This window comes from Aedes albopictus, chromosome 2 (assembly GCF_035046485.1).
Source record: "Aedes albopictus strain Foshan chromosome 2, AalbF5, whole genome shotgun sequence".
Classification (NCBI taxonomy): Eukaryota; Metazoa; Arthropoda; class Insecta; order Diptera; family Culicidae; genus Aedes; species Aedes albopictus.
Window position 1 is genome coordinate 282,602,302 of NC_085137.1, and position 16,260 is coordinate 282,618,561.

The 16,260-nt window shown below is 42.2% G+C and overlaps 1 protein-coding gene across 2 annotated transcripts in view; it reads right to left on the reverse strand.

The window, feature by feature from the left end:
• LOC109415153 (uncharacterized) overlaps positions 1-3,824 on the reverse strand; it is a 232,980-nt gene extending 229,156 nt beyond the window's left edge. The window contains exons 1-2 of one of the 2 annotated variants that reach the window (XM_062851958.1): positions 3,598-3,823; positions 2,576-3,408 (exon numbers count right to left, since the gene is read on the reverse strand). In XM_062851958.1, coding sequence (XP_062707942.1) covers positions 2,576-3,408; positions 3,598-3,727 — 963 coding nt within the window. In that variant the 5' untranslated portion in view covers positions 3,728-3,823. Of the gene's footprint in view, positions 1-2,575; positions 3,409-3,597 lie in introns of both variants that reach the window. The other variant, XM_062851957.1, reaches the window with a different exon arrangement.
• Positions 3,825-16,260: the final 12,436 nt, after the last annotated feature.

The following is a 16,260-nucleotide window of genomic DNA, read 5'->3' on the forward strand; positions in this document are numbered from 1 at the left end:
GTAAACATAGATGACAGGCGGTAGAATGTGCTTCGCTTCGATTCGCACCTCTCTAACAGATGTGAAGCAGTGTAGTGGTAAAATAGTTGATCGTGACTCTAAAGGTCCTGGACCCTGGTATCGAATCTGGGTGCGGCTGTACACATTTTTTTTTTTTAATTTTAGTTTTGGAATCAAAACATTGTCAACAACGAATTGATGTGAAGTTACATTAAAATTGAAGAGGCATTGGTTGTTCTTTGTCAAATGATATGTAATTGATAACAAACTGATTGAACAGTAGTGCGAATTTAAGTGCCAATCAGTTTATATCACAGTGCAGATTTTTTACCGTGTAGCGAGTCAGTTTGAAATTACAAGTGAAATAGTGACAAGCGTTCGCGAGGCTTGAACATCGCGAAGTGAAACAATCCAAGGTGTAAATAGTTAGTAGTGAGAGAAATAAAGCAGTGAAAGTGAACCAGTGAATTTCCCTTCCTATCCGAACCCCCATTTCTCTACTACTGTGCCATAGCCAAGTACAGTCCAGTGCTTCGCCTAAATTACTTGTGTTCATTGCCGAACACTGGGGTTTCTCCGACCATTCGTTCAGAGATTTCTTCAGGGACTGCTGCAGGGATTACCTCACGGTTTCTACGAGAATTCCTTCTGAGATTTCTTCAGTACTTCCTCCTAAGATTTCCACAGAAACTGCTCCTGGAATTCCCTCAGAAATTCCTCCTGGGATTTCTTCAGGAATTCTTCCTGAATTTTATCCAGGAATTTTTCAAGGGATTCCTCCACGAATTTCTCCAGGAATTCCCCCATCCATGAATTCCTCCTGAGATTTCTACAGCGATTCCTCCATGAATTTCTTCAGGAATTGCTCCAGGGATGCCACCAGGAAGTTGTCCGGAAGTTCCTGCAGGCTTTCTCAAAAGATTTCATCAGAAATTTCTCCAGAGTTTCCTCCCAGAATTGCTCTAGGGATTCCTCCAGAAATTTCTCAAGGGAATTCCTCCAGGGTCTCTGCCAGGAAATCATCCATAGATTTCACCAGGAATTCTTCCAAGTATTGCTGCGGGAGTTCATCAAGGATTTTCTTCATTGATTCCTCCTGGAATTCCTCCAGATATACTTAAAGAAATTTCTTCGGAAATTTCTCTAGGGATTTCTGTAGGGCATCCTCCAATCATATCTGTAGGAATTCCTTCCTTTTTCTTGTAGTTCCTCTAGTGATTCCTTCCGAAATTCTTCTAGGGATCTATTCAATAATTTATTCGGAAATTTCAGAAATCCTTCCATTATCTTTTCCAGGGATGCATCCCAAAATTTCTACAGGATTGCCTAAAGACGTTTTTGAAATACTTCAAGGATTTCTAGAGGAATTCCTCCAACGATTTTCATTGAATCTCTTTAGGATAATTCTAGAGGAATTCATGCGGGAGGCAGGAAATTCTTCAAGAAGTCCTCCAGGAATTCTGTCACAATTATCACCAAGAAATCTATTCGGAGGTAATCCACGGATTTATTCAGGATTCAATTCCTTCAAGATTACCCCTTGTGTAAAGGATTTCCTTCAGAATTTGGGCTTGTGAATCTTTCGTTTTTCTCCAACAAACCCTTCAAGAAGTTATCCACTGATTTTTTCAGGAACTGTCTCTCGGAGTTTTTCCAGGGATGTTTTGAGGGTGTTGCTTAAGAAAGTCTTTCATGGATTCTTTCAAACATTTTCCAAACAGTTTCTTCAGGAGTTTACTCAGGGATTCCATAAGGAGTCCTCCAGGAATTGTTCCAAACAACACTCCGAAAAGCTCCGAAAACACAAAGTCAACCAGTTTGATATAGTAGACTAGAACACATTTAGGCGTTGTACACAGTGTAAATGCAGCTGTCAATAGTCAATAGAAATCGCTCATGTAATGCCCTAGCGGACAGTAAAGCTATAAATTATGTTAAGCAGGTAAGAATAAAAAAGTTCTATCCTTGTCTGTCACCTAAAACGAATGAGTTAGTAGGATGTTACTACGCCGGATTCATCGACGGCCGGTCGACAACGAACCAGATCTACTTCATGTGGAAAATTCTTCATAAATGCCGTGATGAATTTATTTATTGATCGCAACGCATCTCGTGTTCATCAACCTATATTATGGATATCTATATAGGGTGACAATGCGTATTATCGGCAGGTTTGTTCTCTTCGTCATGGGGGTTTTTGTCAACCAAATTGCCTGAAACTTGGCCATATAGTTTAACTCAGTTGGGAAGGATTTGAGACCAACTCTGAGTTCAATAGGTTTCAAAAAACCCCGAAGACGAAGAGAACAAAACGGCCGAGAATAGGTAATTTCCCCTATGTACATATTTTTAAACAGATATTGCTGAATGCACCCCAAATTGAACTGACGCAATAGTGTGCACAAACTTTAAAAGTGTGATTGTAGCCCAGGATCACGTCTGATCGAGTTAGGATCTTCAGTGCACTTTGATCACACTGTTTAGGCGTACCAAAAATAGTGTGTTAGTCTAATTTAGGATGTACTGTGCACTATTATCGATGAACGTTCCCACAGATATAAATTATTCCACTTACCTTCTCGGGCTTCTTCTTTCCTAGTGGCGAAGGCACTTTTGCTTCTTCCTCAGAGGCAAAGCGGTTAAATTTCATCATCTTCTCCTTAACACTCAATTTGTTTTCTTCTTGCTGCTGCTGCAGTTCGGTATTGGCAATGCTTGCAGTTTTGCCGTCATCACCATCCACTATCCCCTCGGCCCCTATTTGCTGTTCTAAGTTCTCCTTGTTCGACTCACGCTCAACAGTGTCACTCGCGGTCAGGGGAACATTTTTCGCGGATTCAATCACTTTTTCTTCGATCGAAAATTGTCGCAATTGGCCACCGGTTTGGTCAATGCTTGTACGCTTCCGCGGTGGAATCGCCGGAGCAGGCTCTTCCTGGCTATCTAAACGATACAGTTCTAAACTTTGCTTTCTGGACAGATCGGAACGCAGGCGGGATTCACCGCTATCACTTCTAACCACGGACGAACCAATCTTTCTTTCACTACCGGTAAACTCACTGCCAAAACTGTACTCGGAACCACTTCGACCGGTGTCTGAGCTATTCTTCCGCGATAGAGCAATACTTCCACGGGGACTTCCCTGGTACTGGTACGGATTCACCTGATCAAGCACTTCCGGAGGAGGACGATACGGAGGTGGGTTTTTGAAGGGAGAATTCTCACTATCTGATGGAACCGCTGTTAACGATCGGGAGCCCGGGCTCATTGGAACATTCAGAATCACGGCATCTTCACTTGGACACTCATCGATGTACTTTTTGCGCAAAATAAGGAACTTTTCCGGCCCGTCGTTCTTGATCGAAGCCAGAGTATTAACGTAACTTTTAAAAAGTTTCCTTGCTTCATCTGAAATGAAAAAAATAGCACATCATTTGGATGACGTTTTTAATTGTAGAAAGACTGTCGGCCACTCAATATCAGGTGACAAACTCATCCAAATTTGCTAATCCAAGCAAAAACAATCACCTCGAAGCAACAAGTGGCCGACAGCGAAGCAAAACAGTTTTTTTCGTACGATGGATGAGTCACACTTACCTTGGGTTTCTTTATTGGTCAGAAATGCACGAAAATGCTTCACCAATGCGTGATTTGTCACTTTGCAGTTATTTCGCAGCATAAAATTTCGAATTTCCACTAATGAGAGCTCTTGCGGTGCGGAATCCATGTTTATGCTTTTTAATTTACGCGTTTGTAAACATCAACAACTCCCCGAAAGCAGCTCAACTTCCACAGTCCAACCGGATGATTTTGACGTTTCTTTTTCCGCTTCGCTTTCTTCGCTTTGTGCGCTGGTTCGCGACTCTCGGTCGTCGTCTCGTACAGGGTGATTCTGCGGAAGGTTTCCACAAAGGTAACGTGCCGCCGAATAGAACATGCTGGAATTTAGATGCAGCGGCTTCATGATGTTGACGCAATGTTTGGCGCGCACAGCATGGTTCAAAACGACGTTCACCAGGTGGATCGATCGCAAGTGGAAGAATCCTGGAATTCGATGCGAAACGGTTGGATGCTAATTGACAATTGACAGTTCAGGGTCAATTTTTATGAATATGGCTTGCTATGACTGATGCCTACTATAATCAGTGGTAAGCACGCTTGCTGTGCACGGCACTGGGACGAAATCTACAGCAGAAATTATTGATGGTATATCCCAATGCCAATTCCTAGTGGAATCCCCAGACAGTGTTCCTGGATGGATAGCCAGATATACAGGGTGTTAGGTTCCTGAGTGCAAACTTTTTAAAGGGTGATAGAGGACCATAAATGGTGAAAAAAATTGTTCTACACATATGGTCAAATGTCAACCATTACGTAGTTATTGAAATCCCCATGTTTTTTACTCTTATTGCCTTAACTGGCTATAACTTTAAAATGGTCAAACTTATCGCAGTTTTTTACTCTTATTCGAAAGAATATTGAATTTTCTATCAAATGGCATCTTAGAATCGATTGGTTTAGTTAAATAACTAAGTTTTCTAGAGCTAAATAGCTAAAAATAGTGTGTTTTAATTTGTTTATACCAATTATCTTTGAAACATGCGTAATAAATTAAAATTCTCTCTTTGGCAAAATTGTGTCCCCTATTCCACTCTTCAATTCGTTCTTTGACGCCAAACTTCTAACTCTTATCGTTTTCTTGCAATTTTGATTTAAATGTGCGGCACAGGACCCAAAAAAGTGCTTACCATGACGATTACAATTGTATGATCTGAAATGCGACGTTTAAATCGAAATTGCAAGAAAACGATAAGAGATAGAAGTTTGATGTCAAAGAACGAATTGTAGAGTAAAACAGGGGTCACAACTTTGCCAAAGAAAGAATTTTAAATTATTACGCATTTTTCAAAGGTAATTGACAAAAACAAATGAAAACACACAACTTTTAGGCTATTTTCTCTAGAAAACTTAGTTATTTAACTAAACCAATCAGTTCAAAGATGCCATTTGATAGAAAATTCAATAATCTTTCGAATAAGGGTAAAAAAAACTGCGATAAGTTTGACCATTTTAAAGTTATAGCAAATTAAGGCAATAAGAGTCAAAAACATGGGGAGTTCAATAACTACGTAACGGTTGAGATTTCACCATATGCGAAGAACAATTTTTTTCACCATTTACGGTCCTCTATCACCCTTTAAAAAGTTTGCACTCAGGAACCTAACACCCTGTAGAATTTCTATTCAAATATACACTGTGGACAAACGCCGATTTTCATACAAAATGGCCAAGTTTGAGATGTTGAAACTATGGTTTGCGTTGATGGATTGAGCTCAATTTTTGACACAGAACTACTTATATGCTGAATTTTACGTATAAAAGGTACAAAATGTTTTCCTTCGCAGGTTTGGGCGTGGCAAGGCGTTCAAAATGTGCAAAAGTGATCGGACAACGCTACCCCTTTGATTTACACGCGTACCGCTGTCCGATCACTTTTGCACATTTTGAACGCCTTGCCACGCCCAAACCTGTGAACGAAAACATTTTTTACCTTGTATACGTAAAATTCAGCATCATAGTAGTTCCGTATCAAAAATTAAGATCAATCCATCAACGCAAACCAAAGTTACAGCAACCCAAACTTGGCCATTTTGTATGAAAATCGTCGTTTGTCCGATCTATTATGCACCACAGTGTACGTCTAAGTATTGCTTACTGCACCCCAAATTGGACTATCACACTATTTTTGGTACGCCTAAAAAGTGTGATAAAAGTGCACAATTGCCTCGGACCGCCTCGACGTCTTCGGTGCACTTAATCCTTGATTTACAAGGAATAAGTGCACCGAAGACCCCAACTCGATCCGACGTGGTCCTGCGCTACAATCACACTTTGAAGGTGTGTGCACACTATTGTCCAATTTGGGGTGCAGTCAGCAATAAATATGCGTATCTGTCAAAGCATACCCAGCTAACAATCACTCATTTAACAGGCACCATTATGACGGAATTATTCAGCATAATGTTGAATAACATTTGAATTATTTTCACGTACAACCTATGTTCGGGTTTTGTTCACACAAATTTGGAGAAGTTATAAAGCATCATGTTGTGCACCAACTTAATTTTTTGTTGTACAAAGCGTTTTACAAATGTACAAGAAAGTTGTTATTAAGCATTGGCAAAAATGACTGAAAATAAATAAAGTGCAAAAATGTTGAACTCTCACGAGAGTAGTTATTTGCTCTCATGTTGAGAACACCTATTATGAAATAAGAATTACATATTGCTGTGTGCATTCGCAATGCAAATATCAAATGCGGGAGCACCAAATGCGGTAAGATTTTCTAACATGTAACCCGATGTCAACGGGAGCTTTTTGATCCCAGGGTGGCGGTGATATTGACCATGGTTGCTAAGTTGCCCTTGGAAGCATTGTGTTACCGCATTTGAAGCGCATTTGGGCACCGTTTGCATCTTGAACGCACACAGCAATATAAAATTACCTAAATCCGGATTAGAACTCGAGACCTGTCGATTTCCAGCCGCATGCCTTCCTATCTGCGCCATCATAGAGATGGTGAGATGCAGCATTCAAAGCAAAACATAATCTTCCCATGACTCAATAATGATCACTCCTGAACTTGTGTTCAGCAGTGGTGAATTGCCACAGAACGTGGTAATCAACTGAACTCCTTATACTTCAACAGAGGTTCAGCCCAAAACATGTGTTTTCCATGCTGATTTTGCTGTCAGTATTTTTATCACACGGTGGGAAAACTTGTATCGAATACGGCCAAAAACTGTTAGTTCTTATTGAAGATATTGTTTCCAGACGAACTAATTGCGATATGAATATGTTTTTATTTTTCTTATTAACTTACCTACCTTACCAATCAGGCTAAGGCCGGGGTGGCCTCTGCTGTACATAGTAGCCGTCTCCATTCCACTCGGTCCATGGCAGTTTGTCTCCAGTTCTGCACTCTGCGTAGGGTCCGCAGATCGTCCTCCACTTGGTCGACCCACCTAGCTCGCTGCGCTTCACGTCTTCTTATACCGGTCGGATGACTCTCGAGAACCATTTTAATCGGGTTGCTATCCGACATCCTGATGACGTGACCCGCCCACCGTAGCCTAACGATTTTCGCGGTATAGACGATGGTTGGTTCTCTCAGCAGCTGATGCAGCTCGTGGTTCATTCGCCTTCTCCAAGTCCCGTCTTCCATCTTCACTACGCCGTAGATGGTACGCAACACCTTCCATTCGAAAACTCCAAGAGCGCGTTGGTCCTCTGCACGTAGGGTCCATGTTTCGTGCCCATAGAGGACGACTGGTCTGATCAGCGATTTGTAGATAGTTAACTTCGTGTTACGGCGAACTTTAACCGCCTCGATTTCATCACCGTCGATATAAATTCGGGGTGGCGGGCGCGGTGATTCCTTCCTGAAGCCCTTTACCATCATGTACTTTGTCTTCGACACATTAATGACTTATCCGATTCTTTAGTCGGATGTACGTTTCCGCCATCGTCTCAAATTTACGAGCAATAATATCAATATTATCGGCGAAACCAAGCAGCTGAACGGACTTCGTGAAAATCGTGCCACTCGTGCTAATCCCCGCTCTCCTTATCACACCCTCTAACGCAATGTTGAACAGCAAGCACGAAAGACCATCACCTTGCCGTAACCCTCTGCGAGATTCAAAGGGACTCGAGAGTGTCCCTGATACTCGAACTACGCACATCACTCGATCCATCGTCGCCTTGATCAATCGTATTTTATCCGGGAATCCGTATTCGTGCATAATCTGCCATAGCTGTTCTTAATCGATTGTATCATACGCCGATTTGAAATCGATGAACAAGTGATGTGTGGGCACGTTGTATTCGCGGCATTTCTGCAACACCTGGCGGATGGTCCGTTGTAGCGCATTCACCCATAAATCCAGCCTGATATTGCCCCACGAACTCTCTTGCAATCGGTGATAGTCGGCGGCATAAAATTTGAGAGAGTATCTTGTAGGCAGCGCTCAGTAGTGTGATCGCGCGGTAGTTCCCGCAATCCAATTTGTCGCCCTTTTTGTAGAGGGGATACCCGATACTTTCCATCCATTGCTCCGGTAATACTTCCTCCTCCCAAATCTTGGTAATGACCCAGTGTAGTGCTCTCACCAGTGCTTCTACACCGTATTTTAGAAGCTCGCTTGGTAGTTGATTTGCTCCAGCGGCTTTGTTGTTTTTCTACCGGCCAACCTCCTCCTCAATCTCTTGAAGGACAGGGGCCCGAAGTCATTCGTCCTGTGAACATACTCCTAGATCTGTTACCACGCCACCTTCGGTGCAACGTCACCATTGTGGTGCTCATCGTAATGCTGCCGCCACCTCTCGACCACCTCACGCTCGCTCATGAGAATATTTCCGTGATTATCTCGGCACATGTCGGCTTGTGGCACAAAGCCTCTGCGCGAGCGGTTCAGCTTCTCGTAGAACTTTCGTGTATCCTTAGCGCGGTACAGCTCTTCCATCGCTTCGCGATCTCGTTCTTCCTGCTGGCGCTTCTTCACCCGGAAGACTGAGTTCTGCCTGTTCCGCGCCTGTTTGTAATGTGCCTCATTCGCTCTCGTACGGTGTTGCAGCATTCTCGCCCATGCTGCATTCTTCTCGTTTTTCAACTGTTCACATTCGCCGTCGTACCAGTCGTTTCTGTGATTCGGAGTCGCAAAGCCTAGTGCTATAGCCGAGGTACTACCTATGGCGGATCGGATGTCCCTCCAGCCATCTTCAAGTGTAGCTGCGCCAAGCTGCTCTTCCGTTGGTAGGGCCACTGCTAACTGCTGCGTGTAGTCTTGGGCCACTTCTACGTTACGCAGTTGCTCGATGTTGAGCTGCGGCGTTCGACTTCGACGCGTGGTGATAACTGTCGAATGTTTTGAGCGCATGCATACAGCGACTAAGCAGTGATCCGAATCTATATTCGCACTGCGGTATGTGCGGACATTGGTTATATCCGAGAAGAATTTACCTTCGATTAGAACGTGGTCAATTTGGTTTTCTGTTTGGTAGTCGGGTGATCTCCAGGTGGCTTTGTGGATATCTTTGCGGGGGAAGGTGCTTCGGACTACCATACCACTGGAGGCTGCAAAGTTTACGCATCGCTGGCCTTTATCATTCGATACGGCGTGCAGGCTTTTTCGCCCGATTACCGGTCTGTACATTTCCTCCCTTCCTACCTGCGCGTTCATGTCGCCGACAACGATTTTCACGTCACGCGGCGAGCAACCATCGTATGTTTGCTCTAACTGCGCGTAGAACGCTTCTTTCTCGTTATCGGGTCTCCCCTCGTGTGGGCAGTGGACGTTGATGATGCTGTAGTTAAAGAAACGGCCCTTAACTCTTAACATGCACATCCTTGCGTTGATCGGCTGCCACCCAATCACACGTTGTCGCACCTTGCCCAACACTGTAAATCCTGTTCCCAGTTCATTGGTGCCACAGCTTTGGTAGAAGGTAGCCGCTCGATGCCCGCTTTTCCACACTTTCTGTCCAGTCCAACAAAGCTCCTGCAACGCCACGATGTCGAAGTTGCGGGGATGTAGTTCGTCGTAGATTATCCTGTCACATCCTGCGAAACCTAGTGACTTGCAATTCCATGTTCCATGTTTCCAATCGTAGTCCTTATTTCGTCGCGTGGGTCTTTGTCGATTGTATGGAGTCGTATTTTCTCCTATGTTATTCGCAATGGGGATTTTTACGGGTGGCTTATTGGGCCTACGCCAACACTCCTGTCTCGCCGGAGGGCCATCGTGCCAGTTCTGTTTAACGTCCCAACCAACACTGGGACGACCACGCTGATGGGGCTACCACCTTGGATCTAGCTGGGCGTGGTGCAGCTTTTCTTACTCAGCCGCTGGATACCAGAACAGACGCTGTTTGAGCTGCACCTCCTTGGTGAACAGACGCTCGGATCGTACCTCCTCAATCTAGCTGAAGTCAGAAGGACCACAGTGCCCAGGCTGCACTACCAGCTAAGCATACAACTCTTAGCTGGCGGTCTTTGTCATCGCTTGACCCGTGGAAGCATGAGGTAGGAACTTGTGAGGACCAGAGCTATATTGGACGCTCTCCTTATCAACTCACCGTTTTGCAGCCCATACCTTTGAACACGTACCTTTCGATTGGGTTGGAAGCCGCACGGATTTTCCTGTTTATCTTTCAATGACTTCCAATTGGTTTTGCCAAATGCTCAAAAACCGACCTCTCGGCATTACGTCAAGCAGCGAATAGAAAATTGAGTGTTTGTGGATGCCCCCATGCTGTGGAGCGGACCTGGTGTGATGGTTAGAACACTTGACTATTACGCCGAGGACCTGGGATCAAATTCCACTCCCGACAAACTTGCAAAAACAATGTGAGTTTTTCCTTCGGAAGGGAAGTGAAGCGTGGGTCCCGAGATAAACTAGCCTAGGGCTAAAAATCTCGTCAATACAGATAAAAAAAATGCCCCCATGCGGGAGTCTTGTCAACACTTTTGAGGAATCTCGTAGCAGAAACGAAATTGTGATAACTCAATGTGGTTTTCCTACTTATGATTTTGTCCATCACAAGCCTCAACAGGCTGCTTCATTTGTATGTCTTAGCTGACCATGGAACTTCGTATAATTTGATAATATCACTATTATTATGTTACTATTCAAGGTACTATTCAATTTCTAATCCGATAGAGGACAGTTGTCCGTTAGGTATAGTTTTTACCCATCAGGTTATAGCGTTACCGGGATTCCTCATCATCAACAATTGTAAAGCGATTTTCATTTCTTGCATCGGGAAAAAGCATTCACTGTATTCGGACTGTCTTTTCGGTGTAATATACTGCCTAATCCCTGTAATATCCAACCTCGCTTCAAGGCATAGTAAGGTTTGAGCGTTTGAGCATTTTTGTATTTTCTCCGAACGAAATCTTTTATATTTTTGGCCAATATTTAGGACTGTTGTGTATATCTCAAAATGGTTTTGGTGTCTTAGGGTATTTAGGTACATATTTTTTTAAATCATTGAAAATTTGATGTTATGACAAAGCCCCGAATTTTCAATAGCACAAATCTGAAGAACCGAATGCCGGTCCTTAAAAGTTGATCGATTGGTCATACGCTAGTGATGACTAATCGATCAACTTTTCAGCACAGCTGGTAAAACACTCCACGTATTTCCTAAGCGAAATACGATCATTTTTGAGTGCTCTATCGAATCAAGCAAATAACATCACCTTGGTTTGGGTCCCTTCGCATTGCTCGATCCCGGGCAATGAGAAAGCGGACTCACTCGCCAAGGTGGGCGCTATGGAAGGCGATATTTATGATCGTCATATCGTCTTCAATGCATTTTTTTCGATTGCTCATCAGCATGCCTTGGTCAGTTGGCAACAAAAATGGGATGCAGGAGAGTTGGGCAGGTGGTTACATTCAATTCTCCCACAGGTATCGAAGACGGCGTGGTTCAAGGGGTTGGACGTGGGTCGAGATTTCATCAAGATAATGTGTTGACTTATGTCCAATCACTACTCTCTGGGCTCGCACTTCTATCGAATAGGGCTCACAGATAACAATCGCTGTAGCTGTGGTGCAGGCTATCAAGATATCAACCATGTTGTGTGGGAATGCCCCGAGTACGGTATTGCCAGATCCGATTTATGTGCATCCCTCAGGGCCCGAGGGAAACCAGAAAAGGAAGACATTAGAGATGTGTTGGGTAAACTTGATCTTGAGTACATGTAGCTTGTGTACAACTTCTTGAAACAAGCTGAAGTCTTCGTTTGATATCCTTGTCTTGTTGTTCCACTTGTCCACCTCGTGTCCCTTCGAAAACCGTTTGTTTGTATCGTTACAGGTTGTTTGTCCACTCTACGCTTGACCAGCAGCAAATACGTCACGCCATGCTGCAGAGAATCAACGAAACGCCCCATTATCCCATCCCTTCCTTAAAAACTATTGTTCCCTCTAACCTCGACCAAACCGCGAGTTTTACGGTTCCCCAAAGCTAACCTAGTAAATAAGACACAAACATGAAATTGTAAAAATGTTTCAAATTGAATTCGGCTCCGTTATGCCCGATGGCGCATGAGCCTTTAATAAGCGATTGAGTAAAAAAAAAACTTTTCAGCACAAACCGACATTTGTGTTCTTCAAAATTTGAGGAGTGGCTTCGTCATATCTCACCTTAATATACAGGGCGTTAGGTTCATGAGTGCAAACTTTTTAAAGGGTGATAGAGGACTATAAATCTGGAGCTCGATTTGAATAGGTCGTATGTGCTTTCGTCGATATAAAATTCGATCATTTGGATTCGCTTCTTATAGCGGAAACTGTTGAAATTTAACAAAATTAATACATACAAACGATTCCTTACAAAACCGGCTTTCGGTTTTATCATTAAAATCCATCGAAATATCATCCATATTGCTACTATTGCTAAAATAAACCGATCGAATTTTATATCGACGAAAGCACATACGACCTATTCAAATCGAGCTCCAGAAATGGTGAAAAAAATTGTTCTACACATATGGTCAAATCTAAACCGTTACGTAGTTATTGAACTCCCCATGTTTTTGACTCTTATTGCCTTAACTTGCTATACCTTGAAAATGGTCAAACTTATCGCAGTTTTTTGACCCTTATTCGAAAGATTATTGAATTTTCTATCAAATGGCATCTTTGAATCGATTGGTTTAGTTGAATAACTAAGTTTTCTAGAGCAAAATGGCTAAAAATAGTGTGTTTAATTTGTTTTTGTCAATTATCTTTTAAACATGCGTAAAGAGATGAACCAGCCTAGGGCTGAAAATCTCTATAATAAAGTAATAATAATAATTAAACATGCGTAATAAATTGAAATTCTTTCTTTGGCAAAGTTGTGGCCCCTGTTACACTCTACAATTCATTCTTTGACACCAAACTTCTAGCTCTTTTCGTTTTCTTGCAATTTTGAATTAAATGTGCGGCACAGTGCGCAAAAAAGGGATTACCATGACAGTTGCATATTTATGATTTAAAATGCGATGTTTAAATTCATTCATTCATTCATTCTATCATAAATAGTAATAAAGATTAGTGGATTCGAATACATTCTCATATTTTTCATGAAAAACAAATAAAAAATTTCAACAATAATCATAAAAACTCAAAATGTTTTTGTTTTAAAAAATATAAAATTGTAGGAATGTTCGGGAGCATCCATTAAGTACGTCTCGCTAAAATTGAGAATTTTCAACCCCCCTCCCCCCTTCGTACGGGTTTTTCCTATACTTGATACATTGCTTGTCACACTTTCACTAGGACCGTGACGTACTTAATGGATGCCCCCTTCAGAAAAATCAAAAACCAAAACTCGCAAAATGTAAATTAAAAAGAATCTGGACGGCGATGTTTAAATTGTTTTTAGAGGACGAAAAAATCTGAAAAATGATGATGGTTGCTTAAGCATTAGGTTGTAAAACCAGATTTCAGTGATGCAGTACAAATTGGATAATTTTGATTCAAGATTAGATTAGACACTGCACAGGTGTTTTTTGTATATGTACGTCGAATGTGTGGTAGAATTCTAAGTGAAAAACGACTTCATATTATACTGAACATTTGCAGCTTGTTTGCATATTTCAACTGTACCGGCTGAAAGTACCACACGCGACTAAGTGTCTATCCATCGTTTATTCAACCTCATGCATGTCTAGAGACGCGTTTCATCTTGCCATAACTCATCATTAATCAAGAGTACGGAATTTCATTCATAAATTCCCGTGCCATGCTTTGCTGGTGCCGGACGATATACGTGGATTTACCATCCATATCCATGTTATGGAACCGACTGGTAGGCGAAACAAATCCAAACAGAGTCATCAATTTTTCACACACATGAAAGTGAGGTTAAATAAACATCACAATTAGCAGTCGTCGAGATGTGGAAAAAGAAATCAAATAAAACTCTTCGTGCTGGGTGCGATGATTCGAAACAAGACTGTGAACACCGGGCACTGACTGATGCATTCAATGGTAGAGATGGGTCGCCGATGCAACTTTGAACAATACCTCTCTCTAAGTTCTCATCGAAACGGCGTCTGTCCGTTCATCGGCAGAACCACGGCATGGCATGATACTGTCCAAAATGCTCATTAAATCGAACGATGATGACGATGACGACAACCACCGCCATCCAATCGATTCGGAAACATAATCGTCTTCATCAAATCTGTCCGGATTGCACTGCAGACACCTTTCCCGATCATCATTTAATATCGGCGTTGGATCGATGCGGCTGGCGAGTGGCAAAGGCCCATCCTTCTCAAATTATGTGCACGACAGAATTCAATTGACCTCATGCTGGGCCACACAACCTGCCATATGGCGCTGGTTCTGGAGAGATTTCCGACTGGATGCTGCTCGGTGATTGACACTTTGATTTGGAAGCTTTGTTGAATTCAGAATCATATTGAAATCGCATTATTTGTTGAAGATCTATCGATTTATTTTAAAGAAACTGTGAATATTTTTTGATTCCGTTATTTTCTGGGAATGTATTTTATCATGGTCCCCAGAAAGTGACCCCATTTGAACCTATTTTCACATACAAACAGACCTAACACTCTGATGAAACCCATGGTACACCCATTGAAAGGTTTATTTAAAAACAGAGTATCTGTACGCACAAATCTCATTACGAGATTGAGAAAAGTTGGCTGTGAGCACATGAAAAATTCTTGAGCTTGAGACTCGCAGTTTTTGTGCACATCACATTAGCACTGCGAGTCTCAATGAGCCATCTCAATGAGACCAGCTTCCAGCCCACCTGTCAGAAGGAGTTTTCGAGAGTGGTAGGTAAATATCGTTGTTTTTACCTTTTCAAACTAGCTTTTGAATGATTTAATTTCGACAGCTTCAAGAGTGCATTTCTTGTAACTCAACCTCCGGACAATAAGTATGTCAACTGGAGACTATGGCCATATACAATTTCAAACTTAGCATCATTCACTGCATATCGTGAACATCCGTGATCACTGGGAAGCCAGTTGCGGTTGATCTAGGCCATCTATCTAACTATCTATTGTGGATTTGGAAGAAAACCGAAGAATCAGCATCGCTCAAACTTCACTGCATTACTAGCGAACTTAAGGTGAGATGAGACGAACTCACCAAGGTACTCAGAAACATTTTTACGTTGTGAAAACAAAAACCAATTTCACACAAAATTCCGAACTTGCTAACGTATTGTACCCGTGTGCATACTGTTTTTAGTAAATGAATACTTTTCAGTTTGCGTTTTCGCAAAAAAAGCCGATTGACATTACCAAAACAATTTTTCCTATAAATAGCGGCTAGCGTACCGTTTCACCTTAACCACCAATACCACATGCTCACTCACGCAAAATTTGGCGCGCTCGCACTGACAGACGTCCAGGTGGGATAAAGTCGTGATTGTCGACACGGTGTCGGACTGAAAACGAAAACATCAGGGATGCATGTCGGGTCGGATGAGGAATAACAGAAAGTTCGCTGAAAACTTCGCTTCGCTAGTCCAACTGGCGAACTCCGATTTGGTGCTGCGAGATCAATATCTATCTCCCGGGTCTCCCAAATAAATCAGAGTTCGAGATCTCCCTAAGAAACAAGCCACACTGTTTTTTCTTGGTGTCCGTAAATGAAAAACCGTTCAACAACGTTCTACGTTGTTCTTGATACTTTTACCTTTTACCGTATCCGAATACTGTATCTGAAACAATCTCATAGGCGGAGACGAATCAGCCTTAAATGCAAGCACGAAAACCGGAAGTTGCCCATTTTCATAGAGAAATCAAAAGATTTTCTGTGGGTTTGGTGGCCTAGTTTCTAGAAGAGTGTTTTATGCAAGCATATCTCGACACCATTCACCTATAGTAATGATGAAATCACATTCAGGGATGATTTTATGAGTTGGGCCATCTTGCCCCATCTTGGCATATTGAATTTTGTTTCCCTACACTGTACGGCTTCCACCGTTCTAATTCTAATTTGTTTCATTAACGAAACAAATAAATTGGACAGATCTGTTTTAAAATCTATGCCTAGCAGTGATCTCAATGGTTCCTTGTGTAAACGTAACTGACCTTGAAAAACTAGATTCGCAACTGCAGGTAGTCATTTAAGTAAAAGCCCTAGCTGAGCTACACCATGCTGCTTTTTATATTCTGATGCTGTCATAAAGAAAAAAGATTAAGATAGAACGATTTCTATT